We start from the raw sequence: 23,044 nt of genomic DNA, 5'->3' as shown, positions 1-23,044 counted from the left end.
TTGTTTAAACATATCTAAAAATTTTGACCTTTCGGCTTCGAGCCTATCTTGTTGTTGTTTCCTTCGGTATGGGAGCGGTGGTTGATATGGCTTCACTACGGGTTTTTCCCGTTCTTCCTTCTCAACCACTTGTTCCGGCTCCTTAACCGGTTCATCATTTTTATTCAACGGAACACTGAAATCAGAATCTTCGGGCATTCTTGGATCTTCGTATGCTAGACCACTCCGTGTGGTGATAACATTGGCGTGCTCATTTCGGGGGTTCTTATTGGTATCGCCCGGTAAACTCCCTGGTTTTCTTTCACTAAGTAAACTAGCTAAACCACTCATTTGCTTCTTCAAATTCTGAATTGAGGCTTGTTGGTTTCTAAACTGGTGTTCGTTTTTCTCGTTTGTTTGGTTTATATTTGTAACAAGCTGGGTTTGTGATGCAATCAACTTTTCCAACATACTCTTCAAATTTGACTTTTTTTCTTCCTGTTGGGGTTTTTGATAAAAACCCGGAGTTTGTTGTTGGAACCCACTATTTGACCCTTGTTGGTAATTGGAATTTTGACCTTGAGGGTTGTATGGGTTGTTGAAGTTTCGGTTAAACTGGGCTCTTCCTTGAAATTGATTATTATTTCTTTGGCTTATGAAAGCCACTTCTTCTTTTTGAGCCATTGTTAGACCGGCATCACAATCTTTTCCTAAATGGAGACCACCACAGTATTCACAACCTACTTTCATACTATGAATTTCCTTGGTGATTTTGTCCATGTTTCGAGCAACACCGTCTATTTTTACACTCAGGGAACTAAGGTCATCATAAGCACCGGCGCTTTGGACTTGAGCATTACGAGTAATTAGTCGTTCTTGATGCCACTCATGAGAATAATCGGCTTGCTTCTCGATTATCTCATAAGCCTCTTGCTCGGTTTTGTCCATGAGTGAACCTCCGGATGCTTGATCAATGGAAATTCGGGTTGCAACATCACAACCCTTGTAAAAGATTTGGACTTTTTGGAAGGTATCCAAACCATGGTTTGGACAACCTCTTAACATTTTGGAAAATCAATTCCATGCTTCATACAAGGTTTCCATCGGCTTTTGACAGAATTGAGTAATTTCGTGTTGGAGTCTCGCGGACTTAGAAGCTGGAAAATATTTCTTAAGAAATTTTTCCAACATACCATCCCAAGTTTCTATCTTAGCCTCAGCCAATGAATCTAACCAACTTCGTGCTTCCCCGTGGAGTGTCCATGGAAAAAGTCTTAAAAATATGGTCGGGTCAGTGTCTGGTGTAAGTTTGAAAAGAAGACATATCTCTTGAAAAAGACGAATATGTTCGTTTGCATCTTCATTCGGACCACCACCAAATTGACACCTGTTATTAATCATTTGGAGAATAGGTCCTTTTATTTCAAAATTTACCTCACCAGTGGGCGGGGTAATAGCACTACCTTGTCCGGTTCGGGTTGCCTTCATCTTGACCGCCATTGATTGTCTTGGTACCACCGGTCTTGCTTCTCCTTCCATTTCAAATTTTGGAGGAGGAACAGGCTCACCAAATTCAGAATATCTCGGATTGGTTGTACTTGATTCTGAATCAAAAGTTTCCTGCTTTGATGAAGATTCAAAAAGTTCAAGTACTTCTTTTGGGATCCTACCAAGCTTTCTATCAGGTTCTGTAAGCGGTGTAAGTAATGGAGAATCTGAACTTCGGGTATGTGGCATATGCAACCTAATATCTGTCAATCACACAACTAACAAAAACTATTACACGTACCGATTCTATAAGTTTAAAATTCAAAGACTATTAATATTTAAAAATAATTAAGAAACTACTTAATCACAAATTAGTTAATAATTCTATTTTGACACAAAACTGTCCCCGGCAGCGGCGCCAAAAACTTGATGTGCAGAACGTGGTATATGAATTATCGTATGAAATAGTATGGAAAAATACCGATTAGAGATTGCTACACACTAACGGGTAGTGTACCTGATCGTGTAGTAGTATAGTAAATGGTAAAATCCGTGTATCGTTCCAAGGACAGTATCTAAATCAAATTAGGATTATAGACTAAATTGTGATTATTTAAGAAAATTACAAGTACAATATATATTTTGGTTTGCCCTTTTACGATAGGCGAATCAAGTGATGAATAAGATTAAAAAGACAATATTTTTGGTATTTTTAGTTTATGAAAACAGAAAGATAGTTTTGAATTCAAATTAAAGAAATATGCTCATCTAGACTTTTTACCCTTAATGTTGAATGTTATTTAGGATTAAAATCGGATTGATTGGTTATGCACGAGAACTAATTAATTGGTTCACCAAGAATAGTCTTGTGCAAACACTCAAACGGGATTACACGACGCAAGTGATGTTCTTGACATCTAAGACCTCCTATTTGTAATCAACTAATTCAACTAGTTTGAAGACTTGAAGAATGATCAAGTCAATGGTGTGTGATACATGATCCACTCCTATATCAACTAAAGATTTAACTTAGTTCATTCCCTTGGTCCGGTAAAATGCTCAATTCGCCCAACCCAAACAATTAACTAAGTGTTATAATAAGATCCCTATAAACGTCACTAGATAAGGCAAATCACTAACACATGTTAATTGATGTAACTAGGTAGTTGAAAGTGTGTATAATAGATTCTAAGGAATTGGTCATTCTCCTAGACAATTACACATACTAATTAAGCTATTCCAAAGTATCTACAAGAGTCGTTCTTACATTCTTATGTAAATTAACCATTTGAACTCAACTTATCCCTTTTGGTAAAAGACGAATAAACACATGTCACTAGGTGTAAATCAATACATTAACTTAACAAGATGATGTTTCTTAATCAAATGAACATATCAACTAGTTGAATCAAAAGGATTAAACTTAACAAGAATGGTTCTTGTATTCAAACATCAAACTATCGTGCATAATTACAATCAATCAATAGTAAACATTCAACATCTCGGTTATTTATCTAGATGAACATAAAATGGACTAGCCAACAATCATGCTTGAAAACTTAAACATAACAGTAACAAAGATAGAATTCATTGTAAATACAAGATTAACCTTTTAGGAGTAATCTTGGATGAAGCTCTTGAATGATCTTGGATTCTTCGATGATTTGAGTGCTTAGATGCACTTTGATAAACTCAAGAACTGCTTTGAATCGTATGTTTTCGTCTCTGAGCAGAAAGGAAACTGGTACCCCTCAAATGAAACTGGAAATGGAATTAAATAAGCTAAAAAGTTGGTGAAAAAGCACTGTGCGCGGCGCGCACAGTAAGGGTGCGCTGAGCGCACTCTCACCTACTTCACTTTATACTTTACAGCTCGACTACACACGTTCAAATCTGCTTTTCTTTCAAAAGTGCGCGTATGGGTGCGCTGAGCGCACCACTGTGCGCGGCGCGCACCATCAAAAAGTGCGCTTGGCGCACTTTTGTTTTGGCCAAGAAATCCTCTGATCAAAATTATGCAATGTGCGCTGAGCGCACATTTTGGGGTGCGCTGAGCGCACTCTTCTGTCTTTGGGTTTCTGGTCTCGTTTTCGATCTCTGAGCTGTTACCATACAATATCTTCATATTTCTTCAAGTTTACAATGATTCTAGACTATATTACAATACTATGAAATACAAACGGAATTACTATGTTTACATATGAAATAAATAACAATAGGACGCGATATTACGACTAAAGATATGACTAATTTGAGTAATATCAATCTTTCTTCCTATTTAGGAAGTGCAAAGCTGTTATCTTCAAGTATCATGTTATGTAATATGAGACAACATTCCATCACTCTTCGCATCCTGTTAACTGACATACTTCGTGAAGCTATGCGTATAATATGCAAAGGACCTTGAAGAACCCCAAATGCCCTCTCTATATCCTTTCGGGCACAAGCTTGAAATCTAGTAAACTTAATCGTTGGTTCTTCGGTAGGACATGAATATCCTTTAACTAAAGTTGCCCAATCGGGATATATACTATCCGCAAGGTATTATCCTTTGCTATATTCATGCCCATTTACCTCAAATGGTGCGGATGGAAATGTTCCGTTCTTAAGTTTATCAAATATAGGTGATTGGTTCTAAACGTTAATATCATTGTTGGAGCCTGTCATCCCAAAAAAGGCATGCCAAATCCACAAGTCATATGAAGCAACTGCTTCAAGCATAAGGGTCGGTTTCTTGCGATCACCCCGAGTGTATTGTCCTTTTAAAGCAACAGGACAATTCCTCCACTCCCAGTGCATACAATATATATTCCCGAGCATACCCCTAAAACCATGTCTCTCCTCGTGTGCACTATATAATCTAGCAACATCATGTGCAGTCGCAGATCACATGTATTCCCTTATGTACAAAGTAATAACACACATACAAAAGTAATCTAGACATAGTATTGATGTTTGCTCACTCATTTGCAAATATTCATCCCACATATCGGGAGCGGTGCCATACGCCAATTGGCGTATAGCCGGCGTACATTTTGTAAAGTAGTAAATGTAGGCCTACCGATAGCATCAACTCATTGAGAAAAGTAACTAAAATATTCTGGCATATTATCACTTTGGAAAGTAGTTATACCTTGCACTATCCGAAGAAATAATTGTATTCGCATACGAAAACGTCTTTTAAATTTATGTTTTTTTGGATATTTTGGCGTATCACAAAAATAATCATCCCACAAACGTTGTGCAGCAACCTCCCGTTCCCTAGGAATGTAACCTCTAACTCTAGGAATAGATGGTGCTGATTCGACTTCGGAATCATCATCTTCTATTTCTTGAATTAATTGAACAATCTGCAAATCTTCGAAGTCGGTATTAGACCTCCGTAACCTCGAACCCATTTATAAACTAGTAAACTTTTATAAAAAAAAATATGGAAAGAAAAAGAGTAAGAATGAAATGTGTGAAAAGTGAGAGAATTTTTGGTGCTTAAATAGGAGTAAAAATGAGTTTTTAAAAAAAATATATATAGAGAGAAAACGGGTATATATCCGTTGGGTAACGGATATATTACCCCAACCAATCACAGGCTGCCACATGTCCCTTGAAGCCCCGTTTTTTCAGTTAAATCATCAACTGACGAACCCTAGCGTCAGTTTTTGACGCAGCGATAATGGCGTCAGGGGCGTCAGATAGCGCCAGCTCGTCTGACGCGTACCTCTCTAACACCGCGTTAGTTCCAGTCTTAACCGCAACGTACAATGATTTAATTTATATTTTTTTTATACAATAGTTTAATGTATATTCACTACAACACTACTATCATTAACGAAATCTTTTTGTGAAGTGTTATTTATGTCTTTCAGTCAAATTTATCCCGTATACATATGAACTTATGAACTATAAAAAATCACCATGGCAACCCCAAAACGCCAATATATAACCTCCTTTTGTTTGCCTCTAACAACTTACTTGTGTCCTCATGTTAAACCTTATCCCTAAGGTTTTGTATAAATTAAAATAACATAAAGAATATCACATTATTTAAATCCAAACAAAGATATATACGCCTCGATCCTCAATCAAACTCGACCTTACATAGAAAACGGCGAAGAAGCCAAAAAGTAAACGTCAACATGTGTGTATAGTATTAAAAAAAGTAATTTTAATTATTACTAATTATTTTTCTTGTAAACCTGAATTGCTGACTTTATTGTTGCTTGCTGGTAGCCTTCGCATTCGTATTACTGTTGTTCCCGTGGGAGCCACCACCAATCATTGACGATATCGCCGCCACTAAGGCGGCCGTGAAATTTGGATCCGCCGTGAGTGCAGTAACGGGGTCAGTACTCAAACCGTTATGTGAAGAAGACATTTGAAGCCCTGAAAACTTTGATTGGTTGTATAAAGACTGACCTAATATTTGGGGCTGTGAGTTCGGGCTCAAAAATTCGGGTTGGAACTGACCCGTGGGCCGTTGAGATTGTAACGGGGTTGGTGTTTGAGTTAGGTCTAGTGTGACCGTTGGAAATGGGGCTGATGCTGAGATGGTAGCCATGTTTGAGGAACATGGAAGGAGGGTTTTTGTTAGGTAATTTGAGTTCATGATGTTGTCGGAACTCGGCATTGAACCGGAGAGTAGCATTCTCGTGGCGGATGAGGTGGTTGACGCCATGGCCATGGCGGTTGGCGGTAGAGGATGGTTGTGGGTGCCTTCGTATGTAGTGATCAAGATTGTTCTATCTTCAGCACATCTTTGAACCTATTGAAACATGGTAACATAAATATTAATATAGTTGATCAAACAAAAGTTTAACACTTTCATAGCATAAATTTAAATTTTTAACTGTTCTTGTTTTAACATTTTAGTTATAGAAAACGATAATTATACCACTAATATATTCTTAAAGGTTATGGTTAGCATTCTCCTATATTAACATGCGATATGCGACATGCTGAGTCCATAATTACATCATAGGTGCTTACTTGTTTCCTAACGGGGCAACCAGCGGCCATGGTGCACCGATAGTATGCCCGTGGACAAGGGTTACCTTTTGCCATTTTCTGACCATATTTTCTCCATTGACATCCATCTGATATCTGGCAAAATACACATACTGATCATTAATACAGTAAATAACAATAACACGGAAAAATAAACCTTTAGCTAGATTAATAAATTTTCGTAATGATTACCACAGAAGCTTCTGATCGAGCTCGGACAGAAACCCTAGCTTTCCGAATAGTAGCCTCAGTAGATGGATCAATGTTTAAATTATTCCGATTGCTTTCGGGACTCACTTCCCGATCAACAATATCATTCTTGATAATCAAAGATTGTGAATATTCATTGTGCCCTTTACCCTCTCTCGACGATTGTGAATTCTCATATCTTTCGACTGTTGTACTACCTCCTAAAGCCGGATCCATTAACTGACGCAGCCCCAAAGTAGATCCACCTTCACTACAATCATTTTTAGATCTATCTTCTCCTTGTTTTTGTTGTATAATTGTCGCTAAATGCATCTCGAGTGTGTTGTAATCTACGATTACTTGATTCAACGCTTCTCTTAACCGTTTATTCTCACCACTCATCCTTTCAAATTCAGCTTGAACAGTTGCTAACTATATATATATATACACACACACACATCATATGATCAAATTATTCAATTAGATCAACCAAATTCATTTAATCAATTATATGATACTAAGTACTATACACCCATATACATATATACATATACATAACTATGATAATATATCTAAAATTCTATGAATTATATATAATTAAAAAAATAATGGTACTACCTCATGTTTTGTTTGCTTATCATCAGAATTGGAAGAAATACTATCATCAATTACGGATTGATCACTGTTTGTATTCCCGGTGAGAAGATGCAAACCTGTCTGTGATACATATAGTCAACGATATCAATTTAAAAAGGTAATTATTCAAACATATATTACTCAAAAAGATAATATTAATAATTATGAGATATATGCTCATCTACTTACATTGATATTCGAATCGATATCGATAGTAGGTGGAGTAGAGTCCTTATGATCATGAAGATAAGTCGATCCAATAGAGTGTTTCTGATCGTTAAAGAAATCGAGTTCGTTAATATGTTTGTGATGATCAGTAGATGTTTCGGGTGGTGAATGTGAAGAAGACATGATGAATTGTGGTGATCGGAAATGGTGGATGTGATGGCGATCTGAACCGATTGATGATGGCGTGGCCATTTATGAAGAAAACAAGCAGTGGACTACGCCAATAAAAAGGGGGGAACCTGAGACTGAAGACCTAAAATTAAACATAATACAAAAACATGCGTGTGTTTTTGTGTTTTTTCGTCTTTTCTTTTGGTCAACATATATATACAATATATATATATATATATATATATATATATATATATATATATATATATATATATATATATATATATATATATATATATATATATATATATATATATAATCTTTGTTTTTTGATTTAATGATAAAAATAAAATAATAACTTAAGCTACGCTATTGTTGTTTGTTGGTTTTATGCCACATTGCAGACGTAGGGCATACGCTGTAAATAAGTCACCGTGAAAATTTAACTTATGAGAGGTTTTATGTTTTCCGTCATATTGAAATCGGTGTTTACAAATGACGCCCGTTGTTACATTTTAATGACTAGTTCATTTTGACCCTGTCTCGCTATTTAATAAGTCAGTTAACGGTCAAAGTCGATTTAAAAGCAGGAAAAGACTAGTCAACGCCTGTCAAAAGTAAAAAACTTGATTAAAATTGATCAAAAGTCGGTTAAATTAATTGAAATTAACGTAGTTTAATGTTATTATCTTTTATTATATTAATTGTAATAGCGATTATAATACAAACTGGCCAGCATAGTTTTTTTTTGCTAAAATATATGTGTGTATATATAAAATATGAATTAAGTACACTACCCGAGTTCAATTCCTGGCTATTTCAAATTGTTCAAAAAGAGAGTGTGACTAGAGGGTGTACATAATGAGCAATTCACCCGGTACGAGGACTCGCGCTTGGGGGCTTGATTACCTGAAGTTTTACATTCTATGAGGGAGCCAATGTGCTCGTTCATAGGAGAGTTTTCTCGATTACTCAAAAAAAAAATTTATATATATATATATATATATATATATATATATATATATATATATATATATATATATATATATATATATATATAAGTTAACGTCAGTTAACATCCGTCTCAACCCTCGTCTCGATGTTTTATGGTCTCGACCCCGTCTCGCGTCTTTTTCAACCTTGTTTGAAAATAATAAATTAAATTATTAAAGAGAAATCCGGGTACTACTAATTTTTTATTCAATTTTATTTTAAAGGGTTGTGCTATAAAATATCTTAATAAAATTACTATAAAACCTCTTAAAACATGTTTTGTGATGTGCATATTAACATTAGTAGTGTACTCATCACTTTTTAATTTTAAACTCCTTTTGTTTAATTTTGAATCTTTACCTTAATATTGTTACTTATTATTTCATCTTATATATAGTAAATATAAATATGAAGATTAAAATATAAAAGTATATACCTTATAACAAATAACTATTATACTTGATGAGCTTGCTAGATATCCATTTACATGAAACATATGAAATGTAATTAATTGGTTAGTGTTAGCTGTTTACATGATATGACAAACAGGAATCGCAAGTTGTTCAAGAAGAAGACTAATTCATCTAAAGAGGTTATTAATAAAAATGGTGACTTTGTTAAAATGAAGTTAATAAGCTTGAAGGTCATAAATTCTTATGCTGTTAGAAAGGATGTAATTAAATTTGTGAGAACTAAGAAAGGTGAATATCAAACTGTATATCTTTGTGTTGTGGACATAATTATCTAATATTTGATTTTGAGATTGGCTGTAGTATGAATGTATGATTTGTTGTTGATAATTTGTTTGGGTCATGGTGAGGTCTTGAGCCTTTTGTTTTTTCTCTTTGAATGGTTCTTTAGTTATGTTATATAAATATATCTCCTGCCCCCAAAAAAAAAAAAAGTATTAATAATTAATTAATACAATATTTCAAGTGAAAAATATGTCACTCTATATAAAATTAAGTCAACCATACTTTGAATATTCATTTACTTACTTTATTATGAAATAAAAATTTTTAGAGGCCACTATTATTAAACGGATATAATATATAATATCAATTGAAGAAAAATATATTTAATTATCTAAATACACTTAATTAGGTTTTTCGAATAGATTAAAATAAAACAACTTCTAATTTTTCGTATATTCTCTAAAATACTGACTTTATAAGTGTTAGATGTCCTCCATATGAGATGGTTTGAGTTCGCCAATTCGAATGTCCTTTGTCAAATTTATCTATTATCGGAATCCAAGATTGTTGTTTTTTCACCTTAGCGTCGATGGGGAGTTCGAGATAAGTAGATTAAATACACATTTATTTCAAGTCAAAAATACCTCACTACTTAAAAAAAAAAAAAAATTAAGTCAATCGTAGTTTAAATACACATTTATTTACTTTATTATGAATAAAACTTTTTTAGAGGACACTCTTGTTAAACGAATAAATGCTATGTTTGGCGACGAGTTTATTGAAACTTTTTTGAGCTTATAGCTTTTATAAAAAAAAACTCTTATTAATTAAAAAATACTCTGCCAAACTTTTTCGATCATTCTATACTTATAAGATTAATATTTACATAAATTAAACCTTGCCAACATGATAAGCAATCCAAATTGTCGAGACTTATATTTCCGAAAAGAGTTTTACACAACGTTTGACCGTCTAGTTTGACCGATGATATCACGAACTATACAATATATGATAATTATACGTTTGTGTATATAAATGTATATATACATATTTAACATGATTAATAAATGTTTTAATATCTCATTTTGTATTAATAACAACAAGTTATATGTGTATTTTGAAACTACTAACTTAAGTTTTCAAAACAATAACTATACGTAACGTTATTTGACATAAATACTTAAGACTTATAATGTTATACATATATTGTATAAGTAATGTATTTAATCACTTTTAAAGACTTAAATACATAAAACCATATAAGTATATTCACAAAAGATAGCTATATTTGAATCCTCGTTCCATTTTTCACAAAATTTCTATACGTATATTTAGAGTATTTGTACTCGTATCATACCTAGCTCCTATACGTATTTACTAATAGTAAATACACATCAAAATCACCACCTAACCAGCCATTATTCATGCCCTTAGAGCTAGGTAATTACTTTTGAATCATTGCAAGACTAATTACAAAAATACAAACTAGAATTTTGTCATGTTATCCTTAAAGATCACATTTTTAGGAGTATATATGTATCATCATTTTTGATTCATTTTTACTTCAATCTCTTAACTAAAAACACACACTCTTTCTTACTCTCTAAACTCCATAACAACCCAGCAAAATTCCATAAAGATCTAGCTTCAAAAACCATACTAAAACACCATAAGAAAACCATACAAAAACATTTCAAGAAAACCCTCCAAGAACACCAACTTACTTCCAATCTTTCATCCACTTCTATCACCCTTTTGATTCTAGCTTCTTACTCCTCTTTTACAGCAAACTTATCCAAGGAACTTGAGGTAGAATCTATGTTCATAACCTTATTCGATTCATATATATATAGCTATCTTATTTTGTGGTACAAAAGTTTAACAACAAGAACATAGTTTGAATGCTTTCAAACTTGTTTGCAAACTAAATAGATCCTTCTAACTTAACTTTTAAAATACTTCAAGACCTGTAATATAACTTATGTATATGCTAATTTAACAAGGTAAAACTTGGTTTTTCAAAGTATAAGTATTTTTAGAAAAATGGTCATTAAATGATTTTGTTGTAACAAAAATGTTTAACTTCATATGTTTCACTAATGTTTCACTTATGCCGTATGATTTTGAATACAAACCAAGGTATTTACAGTTCATAGTCTTAAAGAAGAACTCGATCCAAGAAGATGGCAAGTTGAATCAACGAAAACGGATTTGTAACGAAGAAACTATGACCGAAACAAAATTGGTTATCCTAGATCATTTCAACTACGGGATCAATTGGAAAAAAATGATATAAATCACATATTTCTAAGATAACATGATATTTTATATATATGTACTTATAATTCAATTTTATATGGTTCAGGATCACCCGTAAACAACACGAGAAGATTAATCATAAGATCCCATGATTGTACGCAACACGTCATTTGACAACACCGGTACTTTATGTACGCAACACGTCATTTGACAACATCGGTACCATGGGTCAAGATTAATCTCGACCAATACATATACGATGGGGTTTTATTTATTTCGTTGGGGGTTTTATTTATTTCATTGCGGGTATATTAAACATCTAAAAATGAACCATTAAAATTGAATTACTAACAACGAACTGCTAACTACGGACTAAGGAATTATTCAAAGTATTAAAAGTATAACAAGTATATATATGTGACGTTTGTTTAAAAAGAAAAGGTATTGATATATTATATATGGATAGGTTCGTGATATCAACCGGAAGACCGAGTCAAAATATATATATCATCAAGACAAGAGTGAGTATATAGTCCCACTTTTAAACTCTAAATATTTCGGGATGAGAATACATGTATTTTATGTTTTACGTTATGGACACAAGTAACTGAAAAATATGTTCTACGTTGAGTTGTACCACTGGCATACTTCCCTGTAGCTTGGTAACTAATATTTACAGCGGTATTGTAAACGCGAATCCTGTTGATAGATCTATCGGGCCTGACAACCCCAACCGGACTGGACGACCAGTATTCAACGGTTGCACAGTACTTCGTTTCGCGATTACACTTGGTACGGTGTAGTAAGATTTCATAATAAAGGGAATATGCGACGTGATTAAATGTTAAGTATGGTTACCAAGTGCTCAACCACTTAGAATACTTTTATTGAAATGTTTATATACGAAATCTTGTGGTCTATATATATATATTGCTGCGCACTAAACCTATATCTCACCAACTTTATGTTGACGTTTTTAAACATGTTTATTCTCAGGTGATAATTAAAGCTTCCGCTGCATTATGTTGAATCTAAGCAGGATCATGCGTACTCATATTTGTGTCAAAAATAAAACTGCATATCCGAGGACGTGTGTTGTAAAATATGCTAGAAATCGTGTTGTTATTATCATTTGTAAAGTTTGTAAGTCGAAGATTATCGTTAAACGATAATCATCTTTTTATTGTCTAAAGCTTGTAACAAAAATAATGGTTTGGTTTGTAATGTATAATATATGCAGTTTTCCTTTTTAAAAATGTCGCATATAGAGGTCAATACCTCGCAATGAAATCATACGTTCGAGGAGACCAGGGTTCGTGAATTAACTCTAACCACTAACATTGCCTTTCAAAAAAAAAAAAATTAAAAAATACTCTGTTTGGTTAGAGGAGCATAAAGCTTTTAGACGGGGGGAAAAATCTAAAAACTACTTTTCTTTTTTTTAACAGCGATTGGGATCACCCCAGAGGGACCAAACCACCTGTTGCGATCATCTCCCGTTTCGACTATGTCGATGCAGCGATAATAACCACGCCCCCATCACTGCCCGGGAGGAAACCTTGAAACCGATCCAAGGGCACGACCAAGTAAATCCCCCTCCCCATTACCCCCTCCAAACGATATGGGAAATGTGTCATGGGTGGATACTTCATGGCAGGGATAAAATTGTGTTTTTAATATGTAGTAAACGGAGGTCGAACTCCTAATCCCCCTAAGGAGGCAGACCACCAACTGCTGGACCACATCACAACTTTTAGCATTTAACTTTTAGCTTTTATTCTTTTAACTTTTAGTTTTTTGTCATCTTACTCTTTATTTAACAGTTCAGCCATTGTGTCAAATACTAAAATATATTTAAAAGGCTAATATCTACTATCTAAAAGCTACCAGCTACAAGATAAAAGCTACCAGCTTCCAACCAGCTATTTTTGTCAAACATAAATATATAATATTAGATAAATAATTTTATATTTATATAAATATACACTTAATTAGGTCTTTCGAATATATTACAATAGAAAAACTTTAAATTTTAGCAAATTGTCTAAATAAAAAGGGCTTACAATTAGTGGGAATTAAGATGCGTGAGTATCGAATTGCATATCTTTGTGTTGTGGACATAGTTCTGTAATATTTGATTTTTAGATTGGGTTTTTTAGTATGATTTAAAGATGATAATTTATTTGGTCATGGTGATGTCTTGATCCTCAGTGGGTTTTTCTTTCTTATGGTTCTTTAGTTATGTTATTATACAAATATAAATTTTCGTTTACCAAATAAATATCATTTTTAGTTAATTATTAAATATTTCAAGTTAAAAATACCTCCCTCTTTTCAAAAAAATAAGTCATCCATACTTTAAATATTCATTTAGTTACTTTACTAATGAATTAAAAAAATTTCAGAGAACACTCCTTTTAGACGGCGTATTATAATAATATGAAATATGAAATATTAGTTGAAGAAAAACAAATTTGTGTTTGCCTAAATAAACTTAATTACTCTGTATATATTTATTTTGAATATATTAAAATAAAGCAACTTCTAGGTTTTAGCAATTTTTTTCTAAATAAGTAGACTTAATTTCAACTAAGTCTATCTATGAAAAAACTTATTGTATGCCCTTAGAACACATGATATACACTTTGACGAAACTATAACTTTTCAAAATTGATATAAATTATAACTAATAGTTATGTATAGATAGAAAGAAATAAGTATAAGTAACTTATAAATAAAAATGTGTTAATATTAAATTGTTTTTATCTTTTACCTTTTGGGTCATAGAATAATAGTCAAAAGCCTTTAAGTTGGTTCACCTCGTTATCTCTATGAAAAAACTTACTGTATGCCCTTAGAACACATGATATACACTTTGACGAAATTATAACTTTTCAAAATTAATATAAATTATAACAAATAGTTATGTATAGATAGAAAGAAACTAGTTGTGGAGCTCTCGCTTCGTGCCGGGGGTTCCTTTTTGAATGCGAGTTAAAAATAAAAAAGTATTGATTTATTTTGTAAAAAAATAAAACATTTCGACATCTAACATTGAAGGGTTGTTCCTTTTGTGAAAGTTGCTTCTTTTAGCGTTAAAGTTAGTTGATTTATTTTGTAAAAAAAGAATGTTTTTCGACATCTTTTGGTAGCATTGAAGGGTTGTTCCTTTTAAGAAAGTTGCTTCTTTTATCGTTGGAGCCAAAAAAAAAAAAAAAATTAGCCTAGTAGTGGCCTATGTGTGTCCTACTATTTGAGCGCAGTGTACAAGTCGGTAAAGCATGGTGGGTGTTATTATTCATTATTTTTGGTGTTAGAATTGGGATAAATAATAATTTAGAATATAAGTATAAAGTGGGGGGTTTGATTTATATTTTAATGAAAATTAGAGGTTAGATTTGTAAAAAGTGAAAAATTAAATAGTACTATTTCTAACAAATAAGACAAATTTTGTCTATTAGTTATATTGGTAAATAAGTATGAGTATTTTTTTTATAGGAATTTTGACTTATAAAAAAAATGTGTTAATATTAAATTGTTTTTATCTTTTACCTTTTGGGTCATAGTATAATAGCCAAAAGCCTTTAAGTTGGTTCACCTCGTTATCTTTTCATTTTTTGATTACCTTGTAATTAAATTCGTGACTCTGGTATTTTTCAAATATATAAAAATTTATGAAGAGGGGTTCAGTGATGTCGAAATGAACCTCGTATGCGTCTAGGTTACGTCAAAATGAGATCAACGAGTTCACAATTTTTTTTAGGTGGATGATATCTTCACTTTAATTTATAATAAATTTATTTATTTATCATTTATGTTTATATATTAATAGTTGTACCCATAATTTATAGGATATTCACTAGTTTAGTAAATTAATAAAAAAAATCAACAAAAATAGTATCACCCATTTTTTTATCCATTAACTTTAATTTGGTTACACTCGACCCTAAATTTTTTATTTTTATTTTTTAACGGCAAGCACATATTCATTTTTTATTCATAACGAGACTCGAAATTATAACCTCAAGGAGAATAAGATTCTCTGATATTGCTTGGTCAGAAGCTCTTTGGTACCCCTCTACAACGTAATACTCACTTTACAATACTCACTTTACGACATTAGTCCAAGTAGAACGAAACTTGATATTGGATGACGACTAAGTTACGATCAAGATGTTACTATTAAAAATATCCAAAATAATCATGAAAATATTATTGGACAGGACTTGCATTTTCCACTCATTAATTAATCATGAGCAATAAATTGTTGCTTAGTTGGTCGCGATCTGCTTTTTTCGGAGATGATCATGTCATGGCCAAAAATTACTGGTTGTGACAATCATCTGTTGATCAGTACTAGGTCATGAACAAGACACACAATATGTTACACGCTATATTTGTGTATTGCGTGTTGTGTATCTCGATAATCACTTGGAAATCGCTAGACGTGACTTATATTTTCTGGTCATGACTTAGATATTGATGGTTTTTCAAGGTAATGATCGGGACACTCAAGACACACCACGCAACTTGCATCATGCGTTGGGAGAGGGCAACTATGTAACTCTTTTATAGGAATATGTTATTACTTCGTTTTAAAAAAAAGACTATATCGGTTACTATTATTTATTGGATGGAGTATTTAGTCAACAATCCCGTACCTAATTCTAATCAACTATAGATAGCATCATCAACATGCGTGTATGGAAGTTAAGAAAAATGTCACATGCTGTCAACAAACGTAGGCTTATTCATTTTGACTTCATAAATACATGACTAATTAACAAAAGCATGTAAATTAATGTTAATCAAATATCTAGAAGACAGTATTTATGGTATGCATAAATATATGATGTTGACGTTGATTGTGATAATGTGATCGTATCCGTTGCAAGTACATATCGGTCTTTTTTCTCGTGTGTGAAAGTTTGAATGAAGCGTAGTTGTAATTTTGTTTCATATCAGTTTCATACGAATAACTAGATAAATAATCTGGACTTTAGCTAATACAATTTCATTTATATTGGACGTATATGGCATTTCATAGTTGGAGAAACGACTAATGGCGTACGTCTAACGTTACGCCGTGTTGCTTCGTACAGTGAATTGATTGTAACCGCATGTGCTAAACTTTATTTACAAGGATTTTCATTCAGCATGAAGATCCTGACAAGTAATATTGGTACATTACGCCATTGTGTAGCGTATCACTAGACTACGTAGTTACATAGTGACTAGGCCTAAATTCACGTGATTGGATCGTGGGGTCCAGCTGTCAAGTCATAACCGTCAAATTCTGGAAGGTTCACTTAGTGGGCAGTTAATCAATAACCGTCAGTCGAGTATCTATAAATACAAGGCTTGATGCTCATTTCATGACACTTTTAGAACCCTTAAAATTTCACTATGGTTGTCATTGTTGGAGGCTCAACAAAAGACAAACAACAAAACTCCCTGTCAACCCTATACTCTAACTGAGGTCCGTAGATCGAAGGTTAGAGTTATATACCTTTGCACTCAAGTCAATTTTGGCATGATCAACGACTTTTATTATTCCCTCCGTCTCATATTAATAGTCTTTTTTGTATTTTTTTTTTTTTTAACAGCAGAAGGGTATATATATAAATATAAACAAGCTAGCAAAAGCTAGAAAAATTACAAGCAAAGCATTGGGTTTTGTAACCACAATGTCCAGTTTAATCGAGACTTTTTACATCTAGAAAAAATCCAATTGAAAGCCGTTACAATGATAGTATCTAACACATGAGAAATCCGGAACTTTTGGTCGTCGGAGATGTAACTGTTGCGAAGCCTCCATAAGTTCCATAGAGTAGCGATAAAAGTGACATGAATGATGGAACGATGGAACTTGGTCAGCTGAGCATTTGCCATCCAATTACACAGTTTAAGAAACTTTATTATTATTACACTGTACTTTTTCTTTACTTTACAGTTGTACATCTTAATTTTAGTTATCTTTTTATCTTATATGAAAAAGTTAAAGACATAAAAAAAAATTTATCTTATTATTCTTATTTATTTATGAAAGTGTGCTAGTATGCTCTATACATGACTGGTGCAACTTTAATGTGTGAACACCTAGAAGAAAATTTATGATTTAAACAGAGATATTATCTTTTAATTTGTCGTTAATCAACGTTTTTCAACTTCTAGGATTTACGAAGCGTATTTTTTCTTTCGGGAGTCACTATCAATGAAATATCAAAATTTAGAAGAGAAAAATTCAGATAAATAATCATATAAGTTTATCACTTCACTACGTATTATACAAGTTAAAATATTTAAAAAATTTCAAAATTTCCAACGCATCAATCCTAACTAATTGGTTCTCCAATGGGCTTATTTGGTCTAAGATATTTAACCCATTTTTAAAAGTTATCGGCCCAAACAGGAAAGATACTAAAAAGAGTGTTCATAAACAGCATTATATAAAATCATCATCCAAGAAACTAGCTTTGATGCATCGCTCACCAGAATCCTTACTCCAACACCTTCAACATTTCATCAAGAATTCAATCAAAATTAAACAAATTCATTCACTTTTAATCACAACTAGTTACCTCAAAACTACCCCAAACCCATGGACTACCACATTACTTTACAACACGCTAATCAGAGGTTATCTCAACATCCAAAATCCACAAACCACTTTACTCCTTTTCACACAAATGCTATCCGAAAACATCCCCCCAAACTCCCACACTTTCCCTTCACTAACCAAAGCTGTTGCATCTGTTGCTTCTTATGTAACAACCCCTTCCCTCATTGACAAAACCCTTTACACACAAGCCCTGAAGCGCGGCGTATTAGCTGACCCGTTCGTTAGATCGTCATTTATTAACATGTATGCGCGATGTGGGCGTTTATTGTATGCACGTAAGGTGTTCAATGAAATGTCTGACCCGTGTATTGTTTCGTGTAATGCGATGCTTGATGGGTATTGTAAGAATGGGGATATGAATAATGCTGTTTTTTTGTTTGAGTGGATGTCGGTGAAGGACGTTTATACGTGGACTAGTCTCATTAGTGGATATGGGAAAGTAGGTTCTTATAAGAACGCGATTAGGTTTTTTAAACGGATGATTGTGGAAAGTTTTTTGGGTGATTGTATTGTGAAGCCTAACGAAGCTTCGTACGTGAGTGTACTTTCTGCGTGTGCTGGTTGTGCTGGGATTGAAGGCTTGTTGGGCTGTAAACAGGTACATGGATATATTATCACGAATGGAGATCGAATAAGTGCTTTTATGGGGGCAGCTTTGATATCATTATATGGGAAACTGGGTGAATTGGAGTATGCGATCAAAGTGTTTGAAAGCATGGGAAAACGGGAAGTATGTACATGGAATGCGATGATCTGTAGTCTTGCTTCAAACGGAAAAGAAAAGCAGGCGTTAGACATGTTTAATAAAATGAAATTAAAAGGGTGGCGTCCAAATGAGATTACTTTTGTTGCGGTTCTAACAGCCTGTGCTCGGGCCAACCTTGTGAACTTCGGTTTGGAAATTTTTAACTCCATGTTGCCTCAATTTGGGGTTGCTCCAATAATGGAGCATTATGGATGTGTGGTTGATCTATTGGGTAGAGCAGGGCTATTGGCGGAAGCAAAAGATTTTGTGAAAAGGATGCCGTTTAAACCTGATGGGTCTGTTTTGGGGGCTCTTTTGGGCGCGTGTAAACTGCATGGAGATGTTGAACTAGGAAATGAAGTGGCTAAAAACCTTGTTAGATTACAACCGCAACAATGTGGGCAATATATACTTTTATCGAGTATATATGCTGAAGCAGAGAAATGGGATCATGCTAAGTCATTGAGGAATTTGATGGTTGATTTGTGTATTCAAAAACATCCAGCTTATAGTATAGTTAATGCAATGTAAAGAATTACCTCATATTCAAGCTCATTATTTTTAGAAATTTTGTTTACTTAATTTGTCCAATTTAGACCATTTCAGACCATTTCAGACTGTCAGCCATAGTTAATTGATCAGTCTCCTGTGATATTCTATAGGTCTGACTCAAGTAAAGTTTACTCCGTACTAGTTTGTAACCTATTAACCTTTATGCACGCGAGAATAAATGTATGCCTTACAGCACAAATCCTTAAAAGAAAAGTCATTGTTCAATTTAAATATTTAATGTTACAGTTAGAAAAATGAATTTTAGATTATTGTTGTAGTTTGAAAGTTATGTGTTTACATGTGACTAGCAAAAAAGTAATTTATGCAATTTAATACTAGGACCATAATCCTTTGACGTTGATCTACAATGGCCTTTTCTAGGATTTTGTAACTTTGGCCCAATTACTTCACACAAACTATACAAAATAACTACTTCACATGAACATGTCACACTTTAGATCACCGATTCATGTTAATTGTACATGATCACACAAAGTCGATAAGACTTGTGAAATAAAGAAGAGAGCATACAAGAAAACAGAATGCATTAAACGTCACAACTTAAATTAAGCCAAGTCACAAGAAAGGTAAGACCAAATGGCCAGTTCCAACATGGAAGGAAACAAATGACAAATGATAACACGATCGAGTCTAACAGTAAGGAAAATAGTAAACGAGAATATAGTCTCTCTTCGTTCCAAAATAAATGAGCTTTTCCCATTGACATCACACAAAGACAAAAGCTCATTTAATTTGATACAAAGAAAGGCAAGTTAATTACCCTCCATTGCCACCATCTTTGTTACCAAACTTATCAAAAAGGTGCTTGTATGCATCATCAGCTGCCCTGTTCACTGCTATCGCCTTCTTCCACTTGTACATTCCTGTCCCAATCAACTCATTATCAATGTAGATTTCAATCTCCCCTGTTTTACTCCACATATCTTTTGCTTTTGGTTTCAGTTTCATCTTCTGGCATGCTTCATTGAACTTTGCAACAGGTTGCGGTTTCAAGTTTTCAGGAGTGATCAGCGGTTGTAACAAACGCTCGACAACCTACATAAATCAAGTTTGAAATCCACAACCAATTAATGAACATCTATCTATTCTTTTTAGTGAAATACACAAACATATATAGATAACAGGGAAGCTTTCATAAATGAATGAAAGCCCCAAAACGGATACAAAATAAGACAAACGCAAACTAACCAAACAAGGAGCACCTATAACCGAAATGAAAATGAACATCTATTTAACAACAACCGATGTAGGAGAATTAATGAACCATGTGAATTAGCATTGTCAGTACTTATTTCTCTTTAAGTAAAACATGTTCCAATATTGCTATACAGTACTATTTATGGAATCGGACCCACATGTTAAAAACAAATGCAACATTTTACCTCCCAAGTAACATCCATGGACGAATTGGTGTCAATAAAAATGGCACCAATCAGTGACTCAAGAATATCAGCAAGCACTTTAGGCGGGTCAATCATACCAGACGAGTGTGACGGGTACTCCACAATACCTTCCATGAACTCTTGAATCTGTATTTCCAACAACATTATCACATAAAAAAATGGTCCTATATAAGTACAACCATTATCTCATATGTTCAATAGTAAGAACTAAGGGCATTTAATTTAATCCTGATTCACTTGCAAAATCACTAATCCCCTAAACAACAAAAAGTTTAACCATCTTAACAATTGAATTTAATGTAACAGTAACACATGAATGTAACAATATATTTAACTATATTCTATTACAATATTAACAAAAGTTTGCTCATAATCACATGAATGTAACAGTAATACACATAATAAATTGATTCACGGTGTAAATACAGTTTCAAATGATAAACGATACATAGTGTTTATCTGCTTTCATGTGATTGGGAAAATAAATGAGATATAATCATTTTTGTGTATCCACATAAATTACATTTACATACATGATAACAAAAAGGAATCTATGAAAAGAGACAAAACTTTTTAAATTGAATATTTTATTAAAAAATCAACATTCCTTTGTTTAATCATCAAATCACAAACTATTATCTTCTCGCAGGAAATTCATTATGACTAGAACCTTCATCAAAAAACTCTATATGTACGGAACTAAAAATTTTAAAAAAAGAAAAATCATTATACATTATACATTATACATTATACATTATACATTATACATGATCATAAAAATCGGAGCTAAAAGTATAACAGCAACGAAAACGATAACTACCTGACCGTCGAGAACCGGTTTCCGGTGCCGCAGATACTTATGCAGATTATATTTCAGCGCAACCCGTGCTAACGCTTCAGTGTCAACGTTAGCAGCGCGTAACCGAGTCAACTCACCGGGTGCCATTTCAGGATACAATAGATAATGCAATTTTGCTATCAGATGATTTAAGACAGAATCACCTAAATACTCTAACCGCTCAAAGGATGCACAATCTGTTGCCTTATACGAAGCATCAGTGAAAGCGTTTTTCAACAAATCCTTGTTCCTAAAAGTGTATCCAATTATTTCTTCAACTTCCGCTAAACTCGGCAATTCCGGCACCGGAGTTAACACCGGAGCTGATTGTGGTGATGACGTCACGGTTACCGGTTCGTGGTCGGATAAATCTAGGTTTCGAATAGCCAAAATTAGAGAAGCAATAGTTTGATCTTCTTCTTGTTGTTCTTCCATGGCGGTTAGGGTTTTATGAATGAATTTGTGTGTGTTTGTGTTCGTAGGTGATTAAATGAAGGTGAAAACAAGGGATGGGGGTAGTGTTGTTTTAAAGGATGGTGATATTGAGGGCGGGTTATTTCGTTATGTAACGTGCAATAGAGGTAGACGGTGACATTTTTTTCATTAAATATCAAATAATAAATCATAATATAATAAATCATATGATATGATTTTATGATATACGGAGTAAATTTCAGTTTTAATTGACTTGACATCTTTTTAATTAAGCTTATACTTCTTTCGTCCCAATTTTCCTTTTTAACGACATAGTCAACATTACCCACAAGAGAATTAATCACATTCGCGATCATATCAAAACAACTCTAACAGTATAGTTGAAGTTGAAGGTTGGTAACATCATTATAATTGAGCTTACACTCCTTTCGTTCCAAATTTTTTTTTTTTAAAACGACAATATCGGCATGATTCAGAGGAGAGTTAACCACCTTCAGATATGCCACACACGTCAGGAGGAAACTCAAATCGCAACAACCTTACTAAACGGTTGAAGGTTGCCGACCGTAGGATTCGCTGGTTGGAAGGGAGTGTTTAAATTTGACGGGTGCTTATTTGGGGCCGAGTAATAGCGTAGATGATAATATTCTTCTTTCTGCCTCGGTTGCTCCAAAAGTTGGTCGTGGTTCGCATTCTGATGGAGCAGCCGAAATCAATTCCAAAGAGTGTCCTTGTTATGACAAATAACATAAAGTCTCTTGTTTGGTGGCTTGGGAGAATGTCCAAAGGCATAAAACCATGTTGATAAATTCAAGTTTCGATTCCAATAAGAATGAGGCGAGTCTAGGT

At 33.5% G+C, this 23,044-nt stretch overlaps 3 protein-coding genes and 1 non-coding gene across 4 annotated transcripts; 2 read left to right on the top strand and 2 right to left on the bottom strand.

Annotated features, from left to right (window-relative positions):
* Positions 1–1,015: 1,015 nt before the first annotated feature.
* Positions 1,016–1,122, top strand: LOC139846121 (small nucleolar RNA R71). The gene has a single exon (XR_011758862.1). It is a non-coding gene; the product is annotated as a small nucleolar RNA R71 (small nucleolar RNA).
* Positions 1,123–5,407: 4,285 nt separating this feature from the next.
* LOC139845518 (WRKY transcription factor 6-like) lies at positions 5,408–7,820 on the bottom strand. The gene is made up of 5 exons (XM_071835770.1): positions 7,483–7,820; positions 7,276–7,374; positions 6,661–7,089; positions 6,451–6,564; positions 5,408–6,226 (listed from the first exon to the last, which is right to left on the bottom strand). The coding sequence occupies exons 1-5, from the start codon at positions 7,711–7,713 to the stop codon at positions 5,675–5,677; spliced, it is 1,425 nt and encodes a 474-aa protein (XP_071691871.1). The 5' UTR covers positions 7,714–7,820; the 3' UTR covers positions 5,408–5,674.
* A 10,238-nt stretch (positions 7,821–18,058) lies between these two features.
* On the top strand, positions 18,059–19,477 carry LOC139904562 (putative pentatricopeptide repeat-containing protein At1g10330). The gene has a single exon (XM_071886478.1). The coding sequence runs from the start codon at positions 18,059–18,061 to the stop codon at positions 19,475–19,477; it is 1,419 nt and encodes a 472-aa protein (XP_071742579.1).
* A 564-nt stretch (positions 19,478–20,041) lies between these two features.
* Positions 20,042–22,270, bottom strand: LOC139845517 (ribonuclease 3-like protein 3). Its single transcript, XM_071835769.1, has 3 exons — positions 21,743–22,270; positions 20,902–21,048; positions 20,042–20,554 (listed from the first exon to the last, which is right to left on the bottom strand). Exons 1-3 carry the CDS (start codon positions 22,193–22,195, stop codon positions 20,276–20,278), a joined length of 879 nt encoding a protein of 292 aa, XP_071691870.1. The 5' UTR covers positions 22,196–22,270; the 3' UTR covers positions 20,042–20,275.
* Positions 22,271–23,044: the final 774 nt, after the last annotated feature.

This window comes from Rutidosis leptorrhynchoides, chromosome 4 (assembly GCF_046630445.1).
Source record: "Rutidosis leptorrhynchoides isolate AG116_Rl617_1_P2 chromosome 4, CSIRO_AGI_Rlap_v1, whole genome shotgun sequence".
In the NCBI taxonomy this organism is placed as follows: domain Eukaryota; kingdom Viridiplantae; phylum Streptophyta; class Magnoliopsida; order Asterales; family Asteraceae; genus Rutidosis; species Rutidosis leptorrhynchoides.
The sequence above is the reverse complement of the archived record's forward strand: the minus strand, read 5'-3'. Positions and strand labels throughout refer to the sequence as shown.